The sequence below is a fragment of the Eufriesea mexicana genome, unplaced genomic scaffold, assembly GCF_001483705.2.
Source record: "Eufriesea mexicana isolate 0111107269 unplaced genomic scaffold, ASM148370v2 scaffold596, whole genome shotgun sequence".
Taxonomy (NCBI): Eukaryota; Metazoa; Arthropoda; class Insecta; order Hymenoptera; family Apidae; genus Eufriesea; species Eufriesea mexicana.
Window position 1 is genome coordinate 446,497 of NW_016908754.1, and position 22,988 is coordinate 469,484.

The following is a 22,988-nucleotide window of genomic DNA, read 5'->3' on the forward strand; positions in this document are numbered from 1 at the left end:
TGTAGGGAATGAACACCGTTTAGGGTTGTGTAGTAAAAATTAAATCCTAAAATAGACTCCACATCCTAGCGATGGGGGGAGGGAGCGATCCCTCTGCTGTTTTCTGGAGACGTCTTTTGACCTGTCTGGCTCTAAACAGACAGGCCAGTGCTAATCGTTTGCCTGTTTAATATATATCTATACAGCCTTTCCACTGTTTCCACTGGTTACTATTTCTTCGCATCGGTTGATTTGCGTATTAACTCTTCAATGCCGAGCGAAAAACGGGTGCCTATGCATAACCGGATGAATTTGACGAATTTACCAAGGTTTGGGAAAAAGCTCGTAAAAACCAAGCTAAGAATGATATTTAAAAAATTCAAAATGCTGCGTATTACGGAAGAAAGGGAGGATAATCCAATGCCAATTCTATTTCAATATTTATTGAAAATCGTACGAATGACATTAACCCTTTGCACTCGACGACTTTTTCATTATAATCCCCTAACAATGATAGTGACATTGTATTGCTGAAGGGACTGAAGGATTATCCTGTTTGGTTTGTGCTTTAGGGACAACAATGGTATACACAGCTTAGCCATCGTCTACTTGCAACAAATCCATCTACTTCCGAGAAATCCGACGCAAATCGCTCTAATTAATAGCCACGTATTCAAAGGATCGAAGATGTCGCAGGATTAGCTAGTTTGGGAGGAATCGTCAACGTAACGCTCCCTAGAACGTAGATTTCCATCTCCAATTTAAAATGTGCAGTGCAAATACGATATATCCGCGAATTTATCAGAAAGCCTGGATTACTGTGGCACACTCGTCTTCCACGCAGCGTCCGAAGGTTTGAACCCGACTCTCTATACCATTCGCGACGCAACAAAGTGCATAGGGTATAAAATATGGTACCCGACGGTATCCAGCTTCTCCTCTCGCCAGGGCAATCTCGAGGAGGAATACCGATGCGCGATTTGCCTAACTGATAATAAATGCGGGGGGAAAAGAACACGAGTAACAGCAGGGAACGTCTCGCAGGGAGTTTGGATGCGAATAATGGCGGCGTAAAGTCGCTTCGTTGACATTTTTATAAATCCGCGCTATATTCGCATGGAATAAACACGACATCGTCCGAAAATGAAAACATACACCGGTATGGAAAATTTCAAGCGTCGGAACGTAGGCGACTCCGGGTGCCGCGAGAAACACGGCTCTGACATTAGATCGCGATTGTTTCACGAATTACGAGCAGACTCCGGTGAACCGAACGACCCAGCACGCGAAATTCGCCGTTGAATACACGTTGGAGCAATAAATACGTCGCTCTCGAGCGGGCGGTGACCACGGGGGCCGGGGGACGGAGGGTGTTAAAATAACGAAAGGAACAGGGACGCGTTAAAATTAGCGAAAATCCTCGAACAACGATATTTTCGCACGCACGCATAAGCTGCCACTGTAACTGCCACTGCTTTTTTCCACGTCCTCGTCGCGTTTGCTTTGCGGTTGGCAGCCGCTGCCGCGAAAAAGAGAAGGCGCGTGGAACAAATCGTCGAGAGGAAAATTCACCGGGAAAGTATGCTCGCGTCGAGAAAATTGTCGAATCTCACGCGTCCCTTCTTTTTTCCCCCGTCGTTCTCCCTTTTTCCTCTCCCGCTCTGCGCTTTTTCCCTGCAGGGTGCACCCTGTTCCTCGTCCTCCTCCTCCTCTTCCATTCTGCCTCGTTGTTCGGTAATTTCGACGTCAATGAGACACCGATAGCGTAAAAAGATTACGTTGACCTGTTGATTTATGGAGGAACTGTCCAAATACGGATTTAATGCTCCCTGGCCGATCGATTCTGTAATTGAATTGTGAACTCGCGGGAACACCGGCTGACAAGAAAATATCAATAGTACCGGACGCGTATTGTACGCTATATAGAATGTTATATGGAATGTAGCGAGGTCGTAAATTAAATCATCGGGAATCAAGAGCCATGCGTTGCATTCTGTTTCGAGGGTTCACGTAATATCTGAATAGTGCCATATGACCTATGTTATTTTATTTATGAATAAACGGAAGTAAAATATTAATTATTGTTCCGATAAATTAGAGAACGCGGTGAAGGGGTGGAATATAAATACGGATACAAAGGAATTGCAAATCGAGCATTTCGTTCTAGCTTCCATTTTCTGCATTCTTATTTCATATTGTAGAGACACGAATGGAAGGGATGGTTCATGTATATTTATTTATTAATAAATTAATAGCGCGTGAATGATGATTAATCCTTTGAGCGCTATGAACACATATATGGATTCTCACACAACCATTCAATCTGGGCTATAAACGTGGGTTCTTAAACAACCATTCAATCTGGGTTATGAACGCTGCATAGTTTTATAAAATAAAAATAAAATAAATTTCAGTCAGCGCAGCATGCGCTGCGTCGTAAAATGTGGGCGGTCCATAGCACATGCTTAACGTCGCATAATTCACCGTTCAAAGGGTTAAACACACGAATTGTCTCTTTACATGAATCTGTATCGATTCTCAACTCAAGATAACGTTCAACTTAATAATTCAATTCATCTCAGACTGCAATAACTGACATCTTACAACTAAAATTGTCTACCAAGAACCGCGTACAACGAACTGTCCCCAAAGAACTGTACCCCTATCGCCCTTAACCTTCTTTTTATGTCTTCCCCTGCATGTACACGTTTTCCAAAAGCCTCCCCCAACATGACCAAATATGGTCATGCTAAGGGCCTGACGCATCGCCAGGGATTTTACCGACCTGGTCTTCGAACTCTCGGTGACTTTCTAAGCCAAAGCTACGTCTACATGGGATGGAAAACCTGCGATACTAGAATATTTTTGGTTATTCCTAGGTCTCGAAACTCGAAACGTGTTCAGCTCTGGAACGATTTTCATAATCTCGTCACGTCGAGATCGATAGCAGGCGAGCAATACGTAGAACGAGCTGAAATAAATATTTCACGTTAATATCGGCTTTTCGGCCGAATTTCATAGTACTATTGAAATATATTATATTTATATGGAGAAAATTCTGCGCGATATTTTTCGCTATTCTTTATCAACGTATCCATACCGAAACCTCGTTAAAGCCAGCGTTGTAATATGCATTTCAATCATAGTGGAATTTCGTCGTCGAATTTCCATAAAAGAATTAATAAAAAATGAGTCAGACATTAATCTCTTTGAGAATATAAAAATATAATATTCGCGAATGATATTAGCATCTCGCTTCGAGTTCCGCGAATCCGACGTATTTTCCATGGAGTTGCGAAAACTCCGGGTCTCGCGTTACGTCGGGAGCATCGAAATTTTTATCAGCGACGTTCCCGTTGCCCCAACCATCTCGTTGTTACGTTACAAACCGCGTACGAATTTCCCTGCAACTTTTTTCCCCGCAAAATTGTGCTAGCGAACCGGCGGAGTGGCGCATAAGTCCCGACATGGCGGCTGTTCCAACGCGCGGCGCACTGGCTCAGAGAAGGATCCTACGCGCGTTTTACATACCGTCCCAAATACCTGACCGCGGAACCCGTTTGAAAGGGAAACGAGCACGAGAGATTGAAATAAGTTTTCGATATTTCTTGCGTTCCGCATGAGGAATGTCCCGGTAATACTTAGATGTTTCATGACCCGCATTCGAAGGCGCGCCATGAATGGAAAAAACGACGCGGCAGATCGGATTGATGCATGTTTGTATGCTGATGGAATCAGGAAGCTATTGGAAAATGTATAACGCAATAACACTAACGCAGTCGAAATGAAATCGTAGTTTACATCGGCCTTTGAGAAATCGAGCAGTATGCCTGCACACGTGTATTCGCCGTGCACACGGAAACGGAAAATATATTTTCCGCTCTCGCATCCGACGAGGCCTTTGAAACTAGATGAATAGGCCGAATGAAAAAAGGAAAGAACAAAAGAGGAGAAATGAAATCGAAGAAAAAAGAATATGCTCGCGTAAATCTCGGGAATAGTGATTTTCTCTTAAACGGAACTCGTTGGCGGATTACGTTTCGCTCGATTCGATTGGTCGCGACGCGAACAGCGAGATGGAACGCGAACCGGGAATCGTATCCATAGTTGTCTTCCGCGAAACGCGAGCACGGTGTTCTTCCGTGGAAAGAGGAGGAATATTCTTCGTATAAATCCTTTAGCCAGGAACGACGATGGTTTGTTCGATGATACAGAGGAAATATGAAAAACGCGGGTAGGTGGGCGAGCCGCTATTCGCCCGAGATCACTACCAATGACATCTTACGCTTTCCCCTGTTGAAAAAAGCTCTCGAGAACGACTTCGAAACGTGCTTTCTCGAGTACTCAACTTTGTAGCCGGCTGCGAGCCGTACTCCCGAGAGGGCGAGGAGAAAGATTCCTGTTGGTTGCATAAATAGTGCCAACGACATACTTCCACCGGCGGGGATTGGAGAGCGCGGAGAAGATGCCATTAAATGTGAATTAAAACGAAAAATTAGAGGACCGGCAGCATTTCGAGGGCGGCTGCTGTTCGCAGCGACAAAAAGTCGGGACGTTAATTAAAGTCGTAGAATTTTTCACGACGAATAACGAGCGGTCTCTTTGACGTTTAACGCGCGGCTACGTGTGACCGCAAGTTTAGTTTAAGTTTTCTCGACGGTTAAGGAAATCCTGGAAAACCGCCTTGCAGCTATTTCAACCCATTTCCCCCTTTTTTTTTTAAGCATTTTCTTCTTTCTTTTTTTTAATTTTGTTGAATTATTTCGATAAATTTTCGCCCCACGTCGGTGTCTCTGATCGCGAGATCAGCGAAACGTTAAATAGAAGGTATCGGAAGTGCTTTTTTCCGCGAAAGTACGAGATAACGGTTAAAGTTACCAACGCTAATGTTACTCGAGATCTTTCGAATGGATTCGAAGCGTGCTCGAAGGATTAATAAATCGACACTCGGCAAGCACCTGCCTTGAAGTATCGCCCTCAGGAGTGTCACTTGTTAGTTGGCCTCTCGTGAGTAATTTCCGGAGTTAATCCCGGAGTTATGTCATTACGTTATATACCAATATTACCAGATATAATAACGAACTAACCATAATTAAGTTTAACCACTGACGATGCACGGCTAATACGACCTAAATAAACACGCCATCCGTGGAATAATTTTAATCCAACGATGCCGACGACGATGGGTAACGAAACTAAATTGCAGTTTGTTACCTGCTCGTTATTACCGCCGAGACATTCGAAATGGATCATCGTTTCATTTTACTTGAAATTAATATTTATCGCCAAACGTTTATTCCGAAGCGAATTAAATCCAGTCCTCGTGTTTCTCTAATCGCTCTTCTACCATTACTCGAGCGCCATTTTCTACTCCAGGCTGACCAATCGACTTTCCACTATCCTGCGTGCGTAATACGTTCGCCACGATAAATTAACCCACGAAATTATCGTCATTCGATCGGCATCCGTCTATCGACATCCTACCCATGAGACTGTAGTGGCCAAACATTGTACTAAGGAAATACGATCGCGCACCGGCCACAAAGCAGCCTTGTTAGACTCGTTGACGCCGGTATTATATTTTCGGTGTCGTCCTCGAACGATGTGCAGCCTCAAGTAAGATTTACTTGGGTCACGGGGAGAAGCTCTCGGTACCGTGTCGCAAATTATGCCACTACGTTCTAGGGGTTGAGTTGCGCGCGAGTTTAGATAGCGCGAAATGGAGGAAGATCGGAAATATTCAACTCGTCGGTATTTGGAATTCTTTGATTTATCACAAATTTCATTATCAAGCAATATACAATCCTGTACTAATGTCTTATGAGGTCACTTTCTTCGGAATATCTCTCGAAGCCATAAAATATGTGTAAAATTCACCACGCGGTAGATGGACGTAAAAATGCACCGAAATGGTTTACCTGTACTACTTAAGATCGCGTTTAGCACGAAATTCGTTAAGAGAAGCGATCGATTGGTAGTCTAAAGCGAAACGACGTTACAGCAGTCGTCAAAGAGAATGATCTCGAAGGTATTAACTCGACTATCCTTTTTCCGGGCTGTTGCAGATATCCAGGAGTTTTACGAGCTGACGCTGCTCGACGAGTCGAAATCGGTGCAGCAGAAAACGGCCGAGACGATCCGCATCGCCGACAAATGGGAAGCCAGCGATGGGCCAATTACGCCGACCTTCGCTCAAAACGACGTGAGTACGGTTACAAATATATTTTCGTGTCCCGATATTTCATGGGCGGCGCGAGCTTTATCATTTTTGCGCGGGATATTGGCCCGAGATAGCTCGTGAGAGAGTGGAAAAGGTAGAGGCGAACGGGGTAGATAGAGGGCCGTGTATTCGTTACGCGTCCACGGCCGCGGCACGAATTCGCCCGTTTCACGGAATCTCGTTTCCCAGTTGGCCATCGCGGTCGAACGTTTATTAGAATTCCATGAAGCCCGGGCTCTTTTCATTTGCCGGTTGTCCATCGTGCACCGGCAGCGTCGATACGCACCGGACGGGCTCGAAAGCTGGATCCGCTTTTATCCCAGCCAGGCTATCGAGTCTCTTAGTTCGAACGACGTCCACGGACACGTTAAAGAAACCACTTTGCCGCGAATCGTTTAATTAAATCGCCATGGAAACACGCATACCAACGTTCGATCTTCGTCGATCGGTGTTCCGTGTCTCGTCGGAGCCAACGATGCGTCGGTACTCGTCGAATCACTGCCGCGTCCTTCTACCTTGCCCTTTCTCTACCTCTGTGCCCTCTCTATGCACACCAATTAATTACCGAATAGCATAACGAAAATGCCGAAGCCGGAAATGAAATTCTCGGAACATTTTAACCCGCCCTGCCGAGTACTAATCACGCGCTGCTCACCGGTAGAAGAGGAGAGGAAGGAACGAACGGGGAGGGAGGGCAGGTGGTACGCAATTAGCGCCCGTAATTATAATCCAAGAGTCGATTGGCCCGTGGGACAGGCTGGTATCATGCTAGACCGATCAATCGCCGAGCCCCCGATTTTAATTGCTAATTGCTTCCGTCCCACGGTTCCCCGTCGTGCGGCGTGTCGTCGTGGCCGATCGACGACGTGACACGGCTCGGCGCGGCTCGGCGCGGCTCGGCTCGACGATGCGCCGTGCAACGATTGCAAATCGCGCGGCTCGTCCGCGTTCGCCGCATCGCTATGCCGGCCACGTCTCGCCCGGCCACTGCCCCGTCTCTGGATCCACTCCATTTCGGTCGGCTCCCACGTTCATGTCGTTTCGCCATTTATGAATCGCTGCCATTTAATTACTTCCAATTGATTCTTTCGCTCCTTTCGTCCGTCGTTATTAATTCCTTTATTATCGTCGCGTTATTCTTCGCGTATATCCATTGGGGATACCTGTCAAACTTGTCCTCCCCTGAAAGATCAACGAAATTAAATTCCTTTGTACCCGGCGTTTACCGTTTTACGCGCTGATAATATTCTCTTTCCGTTCTCCCTCGTCACATCGACGCACCATCGAGACAAATATCCCAAAAGGGTGGAGTGACATGGCGCAACGTCGACGAAGAGGCCATTATGCCCGACCGTTTCCTTACGTCTCCTTATCCACGGATTTCTTCCCTTCGCCGTGTTAATTCGATTTCGAGGCGGTCGTAACGACAAAGCGGACGGTCGTGAAAGGGTTGGGAAATTTGCTCGGTCTGCTTATTTCACGGGTCGGGGATCTAGCCGCGCGCGAATACGAGGGCCGCCGTTGCTGAAATTCTTGTTCCGAGGAGACGCATGCACAAGCGGCGAATAAACGAGCGAACGAGTCTCGATGGTTCTCACCTGTGCGTACAAGGGATTTAGCCTTCTCCCGGGAATAAAATGCTTTTCGTCGTTTGTACAGACGGGATGGCACATAACCTACATTATGAAAAATTTCGCTACCAGCGTTCGTCAGCGTATATACCGTGCGCGTGCGGTTCGTGTTAGTACATCCTTTCGTCCTTTCCCTCTCTGCGTCAGGACCTCGGCTGTTCCGCGTGTTTGTGCCCGATTACGCGACGCGTGTACGTACGAACCGAGCCTGTAATCGCGCGGACGTGGCAGCACGTAAATTTTAATGGTCGCTGATACATAACGTTTAACGAAAAATACTTTGATCGAGCATCGCGGAAGAGGGTTGCAGTTTAGAATTTCGTCGACATCGTGAATGTTCTTCGTCATCGTTAATGAATAATGTTCTTCGCGGGGGAGTAAGAAAGGCGGGAGAGGAAGATCGATGGCGCTAAGTGATATTAACGATATTGTCTTTTCGAGAGGAAGATATCGAGTACAGTTTTTCGTCATCGACAAACACGCAATCGCGAATATTCGAGTGGAGCGTGTACTATGGCTACTGGAAGCTATAACGTACGATGGCACGGTCAAGTAGATATTGTCATGTTATACAAGGTTTGATTGAATTGTCCGTGGTTCCGGCGCATTCTACGTGCTCGAGGGTGAACAGGGTTTCGACCAGACGTCGGTCTCTTTGACATCCTATTTGAAGCGGGCACGTGCAAGTATCCATAAGTAATTAGCCACCGAGTAGGTCGCGTACGTATTTATTTGTCCTCGGATCCCGATGAAATTCCTGTCCCGTTATTAAAACTCTGCAATTTCGTTCGTCCCGTGTTCCTTCCACGAAATATCGACAAGGGGTAGCGATAAAGCGTTTAAACTTAACCGGTTTTAAAGGTAACCGTTTCTCGCGGGGGTAATTCGATATTTCAGGGGAAAGTCGAAGTAAAAAGACGATTATCGGCGAAACGCGCGAAAGATATTGCGTCCGATAGAAAAGCCAATCGCGACTACGACCGTCGCTTTATTGCAACGCGTCGTAATTGACAGTTGGGTCGGACGAGGTAGATTAAGCTCTAAATTGGGTCCGTAGCCGGATTTCTGCCACGTCAAAACACCTTTCACATAATTAGCGTCCCGCGTGTAATTAACAAACGCAATTCGCGTGGCTGGTGTGACAGTTAGCTGCATTAAAAACCGTTTCATAATATTAACGCGGTTCTTTCTGTAATGGTCGCGGAACCAGTTAGGAGATGCACGCTTAATTAATCACCGTTAAAACGGCTCGGTCACGCGAATAACGTAAAACGAGCCGTGGATAAACACTTTCGACTTTCTTCGTTTCGTTAAAGACCGGATGAAAAACTTTCGTCCTCGGGCCCCGTTAAACGTTAACAAGTTGCATCGGCGATAAAATACTCGCGTATTTGCCTCGCGGATCGCCACTATCGAACAGCGGCTACACGACGGAAGCTAACAACTTTCGATGGGGCATTAAACGCCTGTTCATTACCGTTTCGTAACGGTGATTGCCTTTGTCGCGTTAGCGATCGCGATCTCTCGCGGTCTCCACAAGCACCGAAATTTCTGAACCCATTGCACAACTCGCTATCGTCCTGCCGAGATGTACTTGCCCGCTTTACGACCAGGAATTGCGTACCAAACGCAATCGCTATCGTCCATACGGATATCCGTTCCGCGAATCTTCGCCATTCCCGATCTCTTTAACTTCTCCTCGACGAGACTTCTCCATACTCCGCGAACCAGCAACAATGCGCGGCTTCTTTATCTCGAATAGCATCTCTGTACCCACGTTTTCTCAATTTGTAGCGGTCAGGCAATACATTTCCTGGTAATTAACGAAGCCGTTTAAACTCGGCTAGTGCGCGTTTATTTGGGAGCACTTCGATTAATTAATTAATTAATTACATCCATCAGCATCCTATACGCCATCGCGATTGATAGATTGCGTTATTATCCGCCATTATCAACGGCCCGCACGCGTACCCTGTTCCCGTATATCGAACGAATCGAGGTGTAATCGATCCCGTCGTTCATCCTCTTCTACGTCTCTTCCGCAAAGGAAACGTCTTTGAAAAATTAGAGTCGGGCCTCGCAAATCACGCTCTGCCGTCGCGTCGCGAACGCTCGCCGGATATTACGGACAGCGATCGCGCGTTGACGTTTATCTGCGTCCCGGCTACCGACCCGTCGAACAGAAAGCAGGGGGTGGAAGCCAAAAATGGGGGAAAAAAAACAGAGCGATGGATAATAAAAATCCCGCTATCTGGAGAGGACGATGCACTCGAGCACGCACGCTGCGCAACCCCCGCTGCCGGTCGGTTTGCCGAAATTTACGATATGGCCGCGGCATCGCGCATAAAACCAACTTTAAACCGTTCGATCGCGGCGCGGGTGAAAAGAGACGAAGAGACCGGTGGCTGCGACGAGGGAGGCAGAGAGACGACGGAAGGGAGTCGGAGGAAACAACGTCAGGGAGTAATGGCCGAGCTGTACACCCCGCGATATTTCCCTTGTTTGTTTTCCATTACTCCGCAGAAGGCAGCTGTCCGTTGCCGCTGTGGAATACGCGAGGCAATGATAAGAGGCTGGCGGGCTCGCTATATAATGGAAAATTGTGCCTTCGACTCGACGAACCCTTTCGTGCAGTGGCGCGAAACTCGCGTTACGGAATCCTTCCACTACATCCTCGTTTCCCCTCTGCCATAGATTGCGTCGTACGAGCCACTCGAACGCTAGCCGATTTCCCGCGGGACCGCGCGAAATCGATGAAGGTTCCTTTATTTCTTCTTAGCTCGCCACGCCACCAACCGGAAGAATCGAGTGCTCTCGCCGGCCAACCGGCGGCCACTCACCCCGGATGGGATGAGATTAAGGCATCGTCGTTTTTTAACCGGCCAACTCTGTCCGATCATCGCGGATTTTAGAGCATCGGCAAACAGTGCCGTGACTAGTGCAAGTTCCCCCGTGGTTTTGTCCTTTCACGCACGACCGATCAATTTCGAACGTAACCCCTGGACGCATTCACTGTCCCGCCCGATTGGAATGCAAATAGGGAGGGACCGGGATATAGACGTTGTCCGGAGAGCTTATGCTATTTGTTCGACTGGAACTCGTATGAGACACGGAGGTCACCACGGAGTAGGGTGACAATGAAGTTTCTTTGGTCGGTGTTTCTAATAGAGACTCGGGACTGAAAGCATAGGACGCTCGTCGGTTAAATTGTTGCCGTGAGATTCTAGGGTCTCGAAGGTCTGCTTGGACTTCCCCTTAATTTTTCCGCGATTCTGTCGTGCTACCGGAAGAAGAAGATCAGGAGCTCGGTCAGCGACGTTGTAAAAGATAGGAATTATACTCACGAATTCGCGGCGGTGCACTTAAGAAGGCGTAAATCACGCGAATGGCCATTCTGATCCGTGAAATATCGTATCCTTGCCGTCTTGCAGGAGACGCCATGGGCGGGCACGTAGCTGAAATTTATGTCCTGTTTTCAATTCCCGCCTACGCCGCTGTGAAACTACTTTCGGTCACCGTTACTCATTTTTTCATAAATTCCCGGAAGCAACGCCATCCAAAGGGAATTTTTTCTTTGCAACAATTTCTTCCTCCATCGAGCCAGGCAAGCTCCTTAGCCCCGTACATCAAACGTGTCAACGGCAGAATACGTTCTTATCGGGAGAAAACATTTCGAGAAATGGAAAGCAATCGAAAAATGATTTATATCCTTCGAAAGAGTGGACGAGTGACGTCCACCTTTCGAATGGAGATCCTGCGAGAAAGAACGGTATCGCGAGGAGCTTAATGTCCACGTGCGCTTGCCGTTCCAACCAAATTCGACCCCCCCAGTTACTCGCGCGGATTCCAACGGAACATTTTGAAATAGAGACGTTAAACCGGCGTGTAACTATCTTTGAATAATTGGCCGGCACTTTGCAGAACAAAAAGTTGCACGGTATCCTTGCATGGATTTAGAGCTTTTGCATAATCGCATATGGTTAACCAGACGCGCAGTTGCCGTAAGACGGTACTGAAGCCATGATATATTACCGTTTTCTCCCGGACAAATGGAATTTATAGTAGCACTCGGCTAAAACCCATTTCCCTTGGATACCGCGTTCGTTTCCGATAAAAGGAGGAAACTCCAAACGAGAGCACTCTCGCCCCTTCAACCCCCTCCTTTACAATGCATTCGTTGCGGTTGGGACTTAATGCATCGTATGCACTCGATGCATTCATTTGCGAAATTCGCCAAGAGATCTCTCTTCCCCTACTCTCCTCTCGTTTCCTTTTTTTCCTCGTCTTGTTGTTGGGCCGAATGGAGAACGAGAGACCGTGTACTTTTTCCGCAAAAAGGTTTACTCTGTTCAAGGAATTCGAAGAATCGCGTGTTCTTCTCGATGGGATTCGTCGATTCAGGAGCGTGTCTGTAATTTCTGGTTCCATGCGTTTCGAATTTGTCTTTAAAACAGTGACATAATTGACACTTCACGAGTGATTGTGGTTACCTTTAGTTAATTAGTAAGATCATTTCGAGGCTGTAGAATGTCCAGCAAGTGATAGGAACATTTCGTGTTAACTTTATTCTCGAGAATGGATATAATGTACTTCTTGAAGGAATTACTGAATCTTCGAGTCTTAAAATAAAGACACGTGACAGTGCACAGACGCAACGAATCACGGATCGAGCTACAGTGAGCATCGCGAGTAAACGATGCAACAGGTAGGGTCAATCTCGACCAATTTCACAATATTCGAAAGCTACGCCTTTGTTGGTCCCGCGATTCTTTAACAGTGGCCAACGCTTTAATTGATCCCGGACAATCTGTCAAAACGAACTGCCACAATTTTCCACGTCGACGGTCGATGAATCTGCTGTCAAAAAATTCTATGAAAATTTCACCGCGTTTTCCTGCGATTACGCGGTCCATGGGCGTTATTAACGCCTGTAAATCAATATAAATGCCGCGAATCTGAAAATTTTGATTACCGTGTGTTTTCAGTAGCTTCGGTTTTCATTTAATCGAGAGGAAATCAGTGGAAAACGCGAACAGTTAAATAACTTCAATTCGCGAAGCTCGTATGCTTTTCGTCTGTGGATTTTTCTCTCACCCTTGAACCGCGTTCTTTTTCTTACAAAGATTATCGTTACTCCTTATCTTTGCTATTTTTTTTACAAAAATTATCCTCCTATCACACCTCTCTGCGAGGTTATCGAGGTTCCCAGTTTCTCTTCCTGCGAGTAAGATAATGTCGGCAATAACAGTGACACCGGCGCAGCTAACCTGCAACCTACCACTGAATTTAATTTGATTCAGTTTCGATAAGAACTTTGCCTTGCATTTACACTTTCCTATTTTTCGCATTTGATAAGAACTTCGGCGATGCTTGGTATTCTATGAAACAAAGGCACGTAAATGGAGTGTATAAAATAGTTCGCTGATATAATCGCTCGCGAGCTTGAAATAATAAACATCCACGCAACTTTGACACTTGTATCGGGCAAATGCAACTGTAAGCACACATCGGATGATGCGACGAAAATAGAAACACGAGTGAGAACCGAAAGTCATATGTTACCAACCCAGCCGCAAGCTCAACCCTCGTGGGGAGCTTGCGAAACTTCCAACCTTGGAAGCTCAAAGTCGAATCGAAAGTTCAATTTCACTTGCTCCAGGATGAATCTAGTAGTCGGTTTTTATATTTGCAGGGAACTAATATTCGGAATTTAAAATTAAAAATACAATAGTAATATTTATGTAGGGATAAAGAAAGGTGTTTACTCTGATATATATTTATTACGAGCTAAAAGAGACTTTGGAGTAAGGTATAAATTAAAAGACTAGACTAATAACTGATCTGTCATCGCGCAATTGACACTCTCGCATCGTCGAGGTCCTCTTTAAGGTCTATCCTCTAAAATAAGTACGATATATGTAGGAATGTTGGGTAGGCAACGGAATAAGCAGTGATGTAAATATAAAAATGATTTATTCTAAACTAAAACTATATTCTAAACGCTAATAACTCTCGGCTAACTCTCACTCGCTATCTCTCAGAAAACTCTGTGACTGACTCTAAAACACACATTGACTCTTTCACGTCCTTGCACTCTTATTTAACACTAGGTTTACGGAGGCTATCTGTATACCTATTTCTAAGAACACCTGTCAAATTGGCAGGTAAAGGAAACCACGTGCCTTTTTTTTTTAACGATTAGTTTAATTTAAAAACAATTATATATCATGTTAACATTCTTAATATAAGTTAACTCAATTTGTTACCATCGTATAATTGGAGCAACCTTTCCGTCAAATTGACGGGTTCCATAAATCTAGTGTTAAACCTTACACTCTGTCTTCTTTCATACTCATGCTCTCTTTCTCAATCACTCATTTCTCACAGCCTCGCCTTCGGTGGGTCACGTACCCTAAATACTCAGACGCATTTCGCTGTTCACTTGCATTCGATACTGCCATAAATATCCCGTTCGTCCAATCCTTGCACGCGGCCACTCTAAACATTCGGCCTGAACCCTAGCCTGCTGTTTATTGTCCATCATCAGCTAGGTAGGTCCAAGTGTTCCCTCGCATTCGTTCTCAAACCATAACATTCCTACATTTATTCTTAACTTTCGATTGTTAATATTCCGTTAATTAATCGCGTGTCATTCATCGATTTTCCGGTTCTTATTCGAATATGCATGATTCATAACGTACATACACATACGAGCACCCGCAATATTTCTCGTATGCCAACATCGTTTCGTCCAATGGCGAGAATGTTAATAGGATGTACTGTCAGTCGGATACATGTATGGATACACTTACATGACCTCGCTTGATCTCAGGTAAATGCTCTATCTTGTCACTTCTACTGTCAAATTGGATCGCGTGACATTGTAAGCCCTTGTACTCGCTAGATAAACGTCCTGAATGCCTCCGACCCTAGCTACTGGCCATGATAAAGTGGAATGCATTTGACTCGGAGCTTATCAGTCGCCTCGTAGCGGCTCTCTTATTCTTCTCCTTTTTATCCTGGGAAACTTTGCGAGCAGGTGAATCGTTTGAGTAATTTCTCGCGGTAACCCGTGAACGTTAGCCAAAAAATGTTCGCCCTTTGTGCGGCAGTTCCATAGACGTCGCGGAAGAAACGAATTTACGAGCGTTCGATTTTTCAGATGACGTTAACGGCCTTTTATATTCATCGCGACACGAACGATCCGCGATATTTCTTCCAGCGGGCATGTTTTGTAGCGTTCATTCCGCAAGGATGATACGCGTTATCAATATTTGTGGCCTTTCAAGCAAATAGGCGACGATATCCCCAGAGGTACATTACAGGGCCGTTTCGGCAAAATAATGTCAGGCCCTTTGTACTTATGTATCCCCGACTGGAATACTCGAAATTCCCTTAACGCCGTCGCAAATTATACAACGCGTCTCATTTCGCAACAGGGACGACAATTTATCTCCGACATTTATCTGCGAATATAACGAAATACCGAGATCGATCACCGTCGTGCATGCGAGAATCCCCATTGCTCAGATGCCTCGCGTATTCTCGTTTTACCCGGACACTGGTCGGACAAACCCGACTGATTGTGAGCTGTATAGTCTTTATAGGAAAGAATTTTTTAAATCGATAAATATTAATGCCACGGACGCGACACGTTTGCTAAATTCGTTCGTTTCGTCGGCGAGGTGTTTGGAGAATTTCTTCTTTCCCGCTCGTTATCGAGGATCGAAAATTGAATGGAAGGAGAAAAATAAACGCAAAATAAACGTCTCGGAGGTCGTAAATTAGGAAAATTTGACCGCATTAAAACTTCCCCGTGGCGTTGCTCGCCATTTTTCCCCTCATCGTGCTTGACATTGTTTCCTAGAGGTCGTTCGTAGCACGGTTGTCTCTTCGAGGAAGTTAATCGCGCGTAACATTGCTTCTGTATATCACCATCCCCCATCTCCCGTACCTTTTTACCCTCTATTCTTTTGCTAGTTCCTTTCTTCTTTTCGCAGCACATTACGTCGGCGAACAATGCCACATTGATTTTTACGTTTTTACTTCCTCTTCTCTCCTTTGCTCCTTGTGACGCTCTTAATGATACAGTTTCTCCGTTGATATCGCCTGAATAGTTTCTGCTGAAACCCCGTCTCCGCTAATTCATATTTTCGCGGCTGAAATTATTTCGTTAGAAATACGTGTATATTCTCTGTTGGCCGAGAACAAAAGGCTTTACAATTTCGTGGGAGAAAATGTCGAAATGGATCACGCGCCTGTCTGGAGATGGATGCTCGAAGCCTGCAACCCTGGAACCCTGTTCCATGTCGGTTTTCTTTCGTTCGTGCCACGATGCACTCCGAGTTAGTTCACTTTTATTTCGCACGCGTATATCTTACTCGCCGCTCTCCGTCTTGGCCGTCTAACGCGAACGGCCACATTCGTTTAACCTTCACCCACTTTATTGTCCATCATCAGCTAGGTAGGTCCAAGTGTTCCCTCGCATTCGTTCTCAAACCCTAACATTCCTACATTTATTCTTAACTTTCGATTGTTAATATTCCGTTAATTAATCGCGTGTCATTCATCGATTTTCCGGTTCTTATTCGAATATGCATGATTCATAACGTACATACACATACGAGCACCCGCAATATTTCTCGTATGCCAACATCGTTTCGTCCAATGGCGAGAATGTTAATAGGATGTACTGTCAGTCGGATACATGTATGGATACACTTACATGACCTCGCTTGATCTCAGGTAAATGCTCTATCTTGTCACTTCTACTGTCAAATTGGATCGCGTGACATTGTAAGCCCTTGTACTCGCTAGATAAACGTCCTGAATGCCTCCGACCCTAGCTACTGGCCATGATAAAGTGGAATGCATTTGACTCGGAGCTTATCAGTCGCCTCGTAGCGGCTCTCTTATTCTTCTCCTTTTTATCCTGGGAAACTTTGCGAGCAGGTGAATCGTTTGAGTAATTTCTCGCGGTAACCCGTGAACGTTAGCCAAAAAATGTTCGCCCTTTGTGCGGCAGTTCCATAGACGTCGCGGAAGAAACGAATTTACGAGCGTTCGATTTTTCAGATGACGTTAACGGCCTTTTATATTCATCGCGACACGAACGATCCGCGATATTTCTTCCAGCGGGCATGTTTTGTAGCGTTCATTCCGCAAGGATGATACGCGTTATCAATATTTGTGGCCTTTCAAGCAAATAGGCGACGATATCCCCAGAGGTACATTACAGGGCCGTTTCGGCAAAATAATGTCAGGCCCTTTGTACTTATGTATCCCCGACTGGAATACTCGAAATTCCCTTAACGCCGTCGCAAATTATACAACGCGTCTCATTTCGCAACAGGGACGACAATTTATCTCCGACATTTATCTGCGAATATAACGAAATACCGAGATCGATCACCGTCGTGCATGCGAGAATCCCCATTGCTCAGATGCCTCGCGTATTCTCGTTTTACCCGGACACTGGTCGGACAAACCCGACTGATTGTGAGCTGTATAGTCTTTATAGGAAAGAATTTTTTAAATCGATAAATATTAATGCCACGGACGCGACACGTTTGCTAAATTCGTTCGTTTCGTCGGCGAGGTGTTTGGAGAATTTCTTCTTTCCCGCTCGTTATCGAGGATCGAAAATTGAATGGAAGGAGAAAAATAAACGCAAAATAAACGTCTCGGAGGTCGTAAATTAGGAAAATTTGACCGCATTAAAACTTCCCCGTGGCGTTGCTCGCCATTTTTCCCCTCATCGTGCTTGACATTGTTTCCTAGAGGTCGTTCGTAGCACGGTTGTCTCTTCGAGGAAGTTAATCGCGCGTAACATTGCTTCTGTATATCACCATCCCCCATCTCCCGTACCTTTTTACCCTCTATTCTTTTGCTAGTTCCTTTCTTCTTTTCGCAGCACATTACGTCGGCGAACAATGCCACATTGATTTTTACGTTTTTACTTCCTCTTCTCTCCTTTGCTCCTTGTGACGCTCTTAATGATACAGTTTCTCCGTTGATATCGCCTGAATAGTTTCTGCTGAAACCCCGTCTCCGCTAATTCATATTTTCGCGGCTGAAATTATTTCGTTAGAAATACGTGTATATTCTCTGTTGGCCGAGAACAAAAGGCTTTACAATTTCGTGGGAGAAAATGTCGAAATGGATCACGCGCCTGTCTGGAGATGGATGCTCGAAGCCTGCAACCCTGGAACCCTGTTCCATGTCGGTTTTCTTTCGTTCGTGCCACGATGCACTCCGAGTTAGTTCACTTTTATTTCGCACGCGTATATCTTACTCGCCGCTCTCCGTCTTGGCCGTCTAACGCGAACGGCCACATTCGTTTAACCTTCACCCTTAAATTTCCCGCCCTCACAATAGTGTCTGAAGTTTGTGGAGGCGACACGAGTTACGACATCTCGTTACACCCCCCGCAAAATATATATACGCCACGCGGGGAACGCCTTCTCGCGTAGCTTCGAAGGCATTTTCAGTGCACGATCGCCTCGGCTCGCCGACTACCAAATTCCATTTTACTCGCACCATTTTCGGCTTAACGCGATCGTATCTCGCCGTGAATTAACGAAATCTTTCCCGCTTAAATTCGACGCGCGAGATCTTGCCCCTGCCGGCTAGCATAAACAACGAAATTGAACGGGAAAACGGCTCGCAGGGTTTCTCGCGCTTTTTTCAACCACCCTCGCAGCGTGTGTATTCAATTTGTAATAAATCGGATTAAGCGCAGCTTCGTTCGCGACAACATAGTCATCGTGTTCGATAAACGAAGCTGTTAATAACATCAACAAGGGATTCTAATCTCGACGCTTCTTAATCCACCGTGTTCACAGCTTCCGCTCCTCGAAAGCAACTCATCCTCTGCAACTTTTCGCGGTAATCTCTTTTCATCTTTTTTCGCATTATGTCTCTGTTTGAACAGCTTCCAAGCTTAATATCGTAAACTTGCCACGGGACGCAGAGATTGATCGCGAATTGTAAATCCGTAATTTCATCCCTGTCCTTTACCCTCGTCCCTGTACTTTCGTCCCGAGAAACGGCGTCGTTAATAATTTATTTTTCTTTCGGTTTCATCTTACCCCTCATAAATTCTCTTTTTCCCCAGCCTTCTCTTTCCGCCTCGTTTTCCCTTGGCCACCTCTCATCACCGGTATTCCACAATTTTCTTTCGCGTAGCCAGCTTCTCGAGAAATCCTTCTCCGGCTGATCCGGACAAGATACTACGCGGTGCAGGGCCAACAAGAACCAGACACGCCCCACAGTCCCAGACTTCCGGTATTACAAGCAAAATGCTGGGTTTCGGCAATTTGTCTGAGGGTGATTAATTAGTGCTGGTATTTGGCCGGTGTTTCGAGGGACGTGGCAGACTGGTCGCGGCTGAAATTTACTCAGACGAATGAATACTTTATGACTGGGCTGCGTTAATGTTGCAACGACCTCAACGCACTCTAATCTCGCCCCAGTCATAACGGGAAACATTTTCGGCACCGGAAACGGGTGAATAGCGTCGCAGACGAATCGTACTTTTTACTCGAGTTCGTTTTACTTCGAATTTTAGCACGAAGAAGCGCAAAGGAAAAAATTCTCGCGTTTCCGGAAATTATTTCTCACCCTCTTTGACTGTGCGCACCCTCATCTAGGTTAATTTTCCTTGGATACGTTTACACGTGTCGTAACGCGCGAAAAAGCGAGTGTCCATTAGCTGAGCAGCGCGAGGTTCCGCAGACGAGGATATTAAAGCGTTATGCGAGGAGCGAGGTGAGATTTGTCGAGCTATTTTAGGGACCGGTGGGTGCCACGCAAAGCTGCGAAACCGATGCATCGAGTCGCGAAATTAACTTTTAGCTCTGTCCCCCTTTCTCGATGCTTCTGATTAAATCCGAAAGTTCTGCACGAGGAGAAAGGAAATTGGTGACACGGAGGAGACATTCCGAAATGCTAATCGCGGGAAGAACCTGTCGACGGTCTAGATACCTCAATGAGATAGTATAGTCGTCTGACCAATGGAAGGCCCCGGCTTCCAATCCCAATTCAGCTATCCGATCGACCTTCGACGCGTATAAGAAATTGAGAGGAAAGAACGGAACTGGGAAAGGATGGAAGAGGGATAAGGAATGCGCGCCTTGACCTGGACGTACGATTGGTCTCCTCAGTAAAGCTATCAGGATCTCCACCTTAGACGTAGGAACATTCGTTGCTGGGTCGAAAGATCTGTTAAATATTACGTGTGCTTTATAGGAACCTCGTGGAAATACAACTCGACCGAAATCCTTCTGATAAATACCCCTGAATCAAGATTAAATTTAACCCTCTGTGTACACTTGGAATTTCTTTATTCGCGATACACTTTCGTGATTAGAAATTTTCCGAAATTAAAAATTCTTTTCTAGAAGGGAAAAGAATTATAAATATATGCGAATTCGTTTATTCGTTTAACAGTGTTCCATTTTATTCGATAAAGGCGGAAATAACGGGTTACGTAGATTATCGGATAATCGGGATTATTAGAATTAACGGATTACTAGGGTTAATAAAAATTAGGGGAACATGGACGCGTTTCGTTAGACAACGTCGACAGGTATCGTGCCATTTGTCGGCTCTCGGTGAGCAAGGATGCATTCGGACTATATCCGTGTGTACACGGTTTCCCTTGACTTGCGTAATTCCCAGGCAAGGTGTTCCGTCTAGCACGCCACACGGAGTAGTCCCATTCCAGACGGAACTTACGTCACCTATACGCGAGAGAACGGTGGTTTCATCCGACTTGATGGATGTGGCGTGCATCGTGAGGTCGCGGCTGGCTGCTACCTAGGAGCAGCCGTTTCGTGGCTGACAGAGAATAGGAACGCCTGAGGAATCGGCCAACCGAAAATTCACGAGACCGAAACCGAACCCACCGTGGCACCGTTTGCCGATATTAAACGGTCCTGTTTGACTAACGTCACGCTGCGGTGTATTAATCCTGCTAAAGCAGCTGGGAAAAACTCGCGAAATTTAGCTGCTCCGCCAATCCCAGGAGCTACGTTGATTTCTGACCTACGAATATCGTACATTTGCGTGAACGAATTCTTTGAGGCACGCTTCTGTGTAATACGTGGTACGTACAGACAGCTCGCGAATAATTATCGTCGGAAAATATTATGGTAATTATAATATTAACAATTTCGACGTAATTCAACGGTGATATGTAATTTTAACGGTGTAACACAACGATGTAGAATGTCATTGGAAATTACCAAGGATTTACAATAAAACGCGAAATGCTTTTGTGTAATAAACGGCTCTTTGGGAAATAATAGGCACCCTGCTCGATATTGGGGAACAACCGCATGCAAGTCGAGTCGAAATAAGCTACGTAATTCTGTTATCGTCCCAATTAATTGGTAATTGGCGATAATCGAAGATCAACGTCACGTTGAATTATAATTCTAGCAATAATGCCTGTTGTCCGACCGTCAACAATGACGAACAGCGAATCAAAATTTAGAGACGAATTGATAGTGGGAACAGGAGGACGGGGACTGAAGCAGCGAGATCGTAATTATTATTATACGGTTCTATCAATTCCGTTATCACCATACGGCCGCCTATGTACTCAACGTCGATGGATAGGTGGATAGAATTTGGGAATTCGACCGGTGGTTCCATTCCGCTTCTGTGCCAATATTGACGGCACAGGGCAACGTGATGGCATCGAACCTATTGGCTCATTCATGAATCTCTATTTTCCACGAATATCCACTCGTAGAATGTGTTATAAGCAGTATAATTATCTATTTCATCACTGCGAATCATTTGTTACCGATCTTACCCGAGGTGTGCGTGAAAATAGGCACTTTTCTGCCACGCTGCTCGCCGTAATTAAAATTCGCCAATTTCGTTTCGCCGCTGACCATTTCTGCACTCGCGTAATTGGCTCTCGTTAGCTCTCCAGTACCTTCGAGACGATTTTCGCGTCGTTGAAAATTTCGTCGTGCAAAATTGTCGAACGAGCACACGTTAAATTTGCGAGTCCGTTAAATTTTTGCCAAACGACGAGCTATTGTCGGTAAATTTTTTCGATCTGTGCGGCAAACAGGATTCAGGCATTCAATGGTTAGCTCGATTGCGTTTCTGTGTCAATATTGACGGTAAGAGCGATGTGATTGCACTCACCTTGTGGACGATGCCGAGCTATCGAGCGAATCCAAACTCGTGACACGGAATACAGGCCTCGCAATTAACGCACGTTGTCTGTCAATTAAGATTCGCCGATTTCGTACGAGATGTCAACGATATGTTACGCGTTGTCCCATACACGCGGCATTGAAAAATGCAGCAGTGGAATGTCGTTTACGTATAGTCGGGAACTTTTCGCGGATATTGAACTTGAAGGCGTCGGCGACAATCGCGATGGCGTCGCTGTCTTCGCTCTCTTACTTTGAACGGGAGACGCGTTATGAAGTCTAAAGATATGCAGATTGAAGAGTCGGCCACGTGAAGCGTACAAGTACGTAGGCGAAGGAACGGGGAAACTCAAATGGGGAATCTGCTTCCTTATGTTCCAATATTGACACGATTTCATTTATCTTCTGGAGTACCGGTAGACGCGCCTTTATTACTCAAACAGTAAATTCCTGGAATAGATTCTCGCCTAGTTTCTCAAACTATCGTCGACCAATTTACCTGTCTTACCATTATACGTAATTCTAGTGTGGGAAGGCAGGATGTAGTAAAGTAGTACTCACAAACTCGTTAGGTTAGCACCTTCTCTACTTTATTTTTCTATTTGCACAGTATAAGGTTATTAGCGGAGAAGACCCTGACTAGTTAGCCGTTCAGGAAAGACGAATCTTCCTCAGGTTAGCCGAGCTCTCCCCAAAAACGCGGGAGACACCCTGATTGGTTAACACCGAGTTCGGTTCGTTAACCAATCAGGTACTTTAGGTGTGACTAATTGCGCCCCTATTCCTTGCGCCCTTGACGCATTTTGAGGGAAAGCACGGGAGTGAGTGTGGAAATTATTGATGATGTAGAGGGATTTCCTCATGAGACCGCGACCCGCGGCGCGGCTAAGGTTGCCTGTGGTCCCTTAGTCCCCTTGGCGAATCCCCCGAGGCTTTATGGACCCCTACGGATTGTTGAGGCCCGGTCTAAGTCCGAAGATT

General features: G+C 45.7%; 1 protein-coding gene across 1 annotated transcript in view; it reads left to right on the plus strand.

The window, feature by feature from the left end:
• Positions 1-22,988, plus strand: part of dlg1 (MAGUK family member discs large 1) — a 329,265-nt gene that overhangs the window by 19,319 nt on the left and 286,958 nt on the right. The window contains exon 2 of the mRNA XM_017897948.1: positions 6,045-6,181. Within this exon, the coding sequence (XP_017753437.1) occupies positions 6,045-6,181 (137 nt within the window). The remainder of the gene's footprint in view (positions 1-6,044; positions 6,182-22,988) is intronic.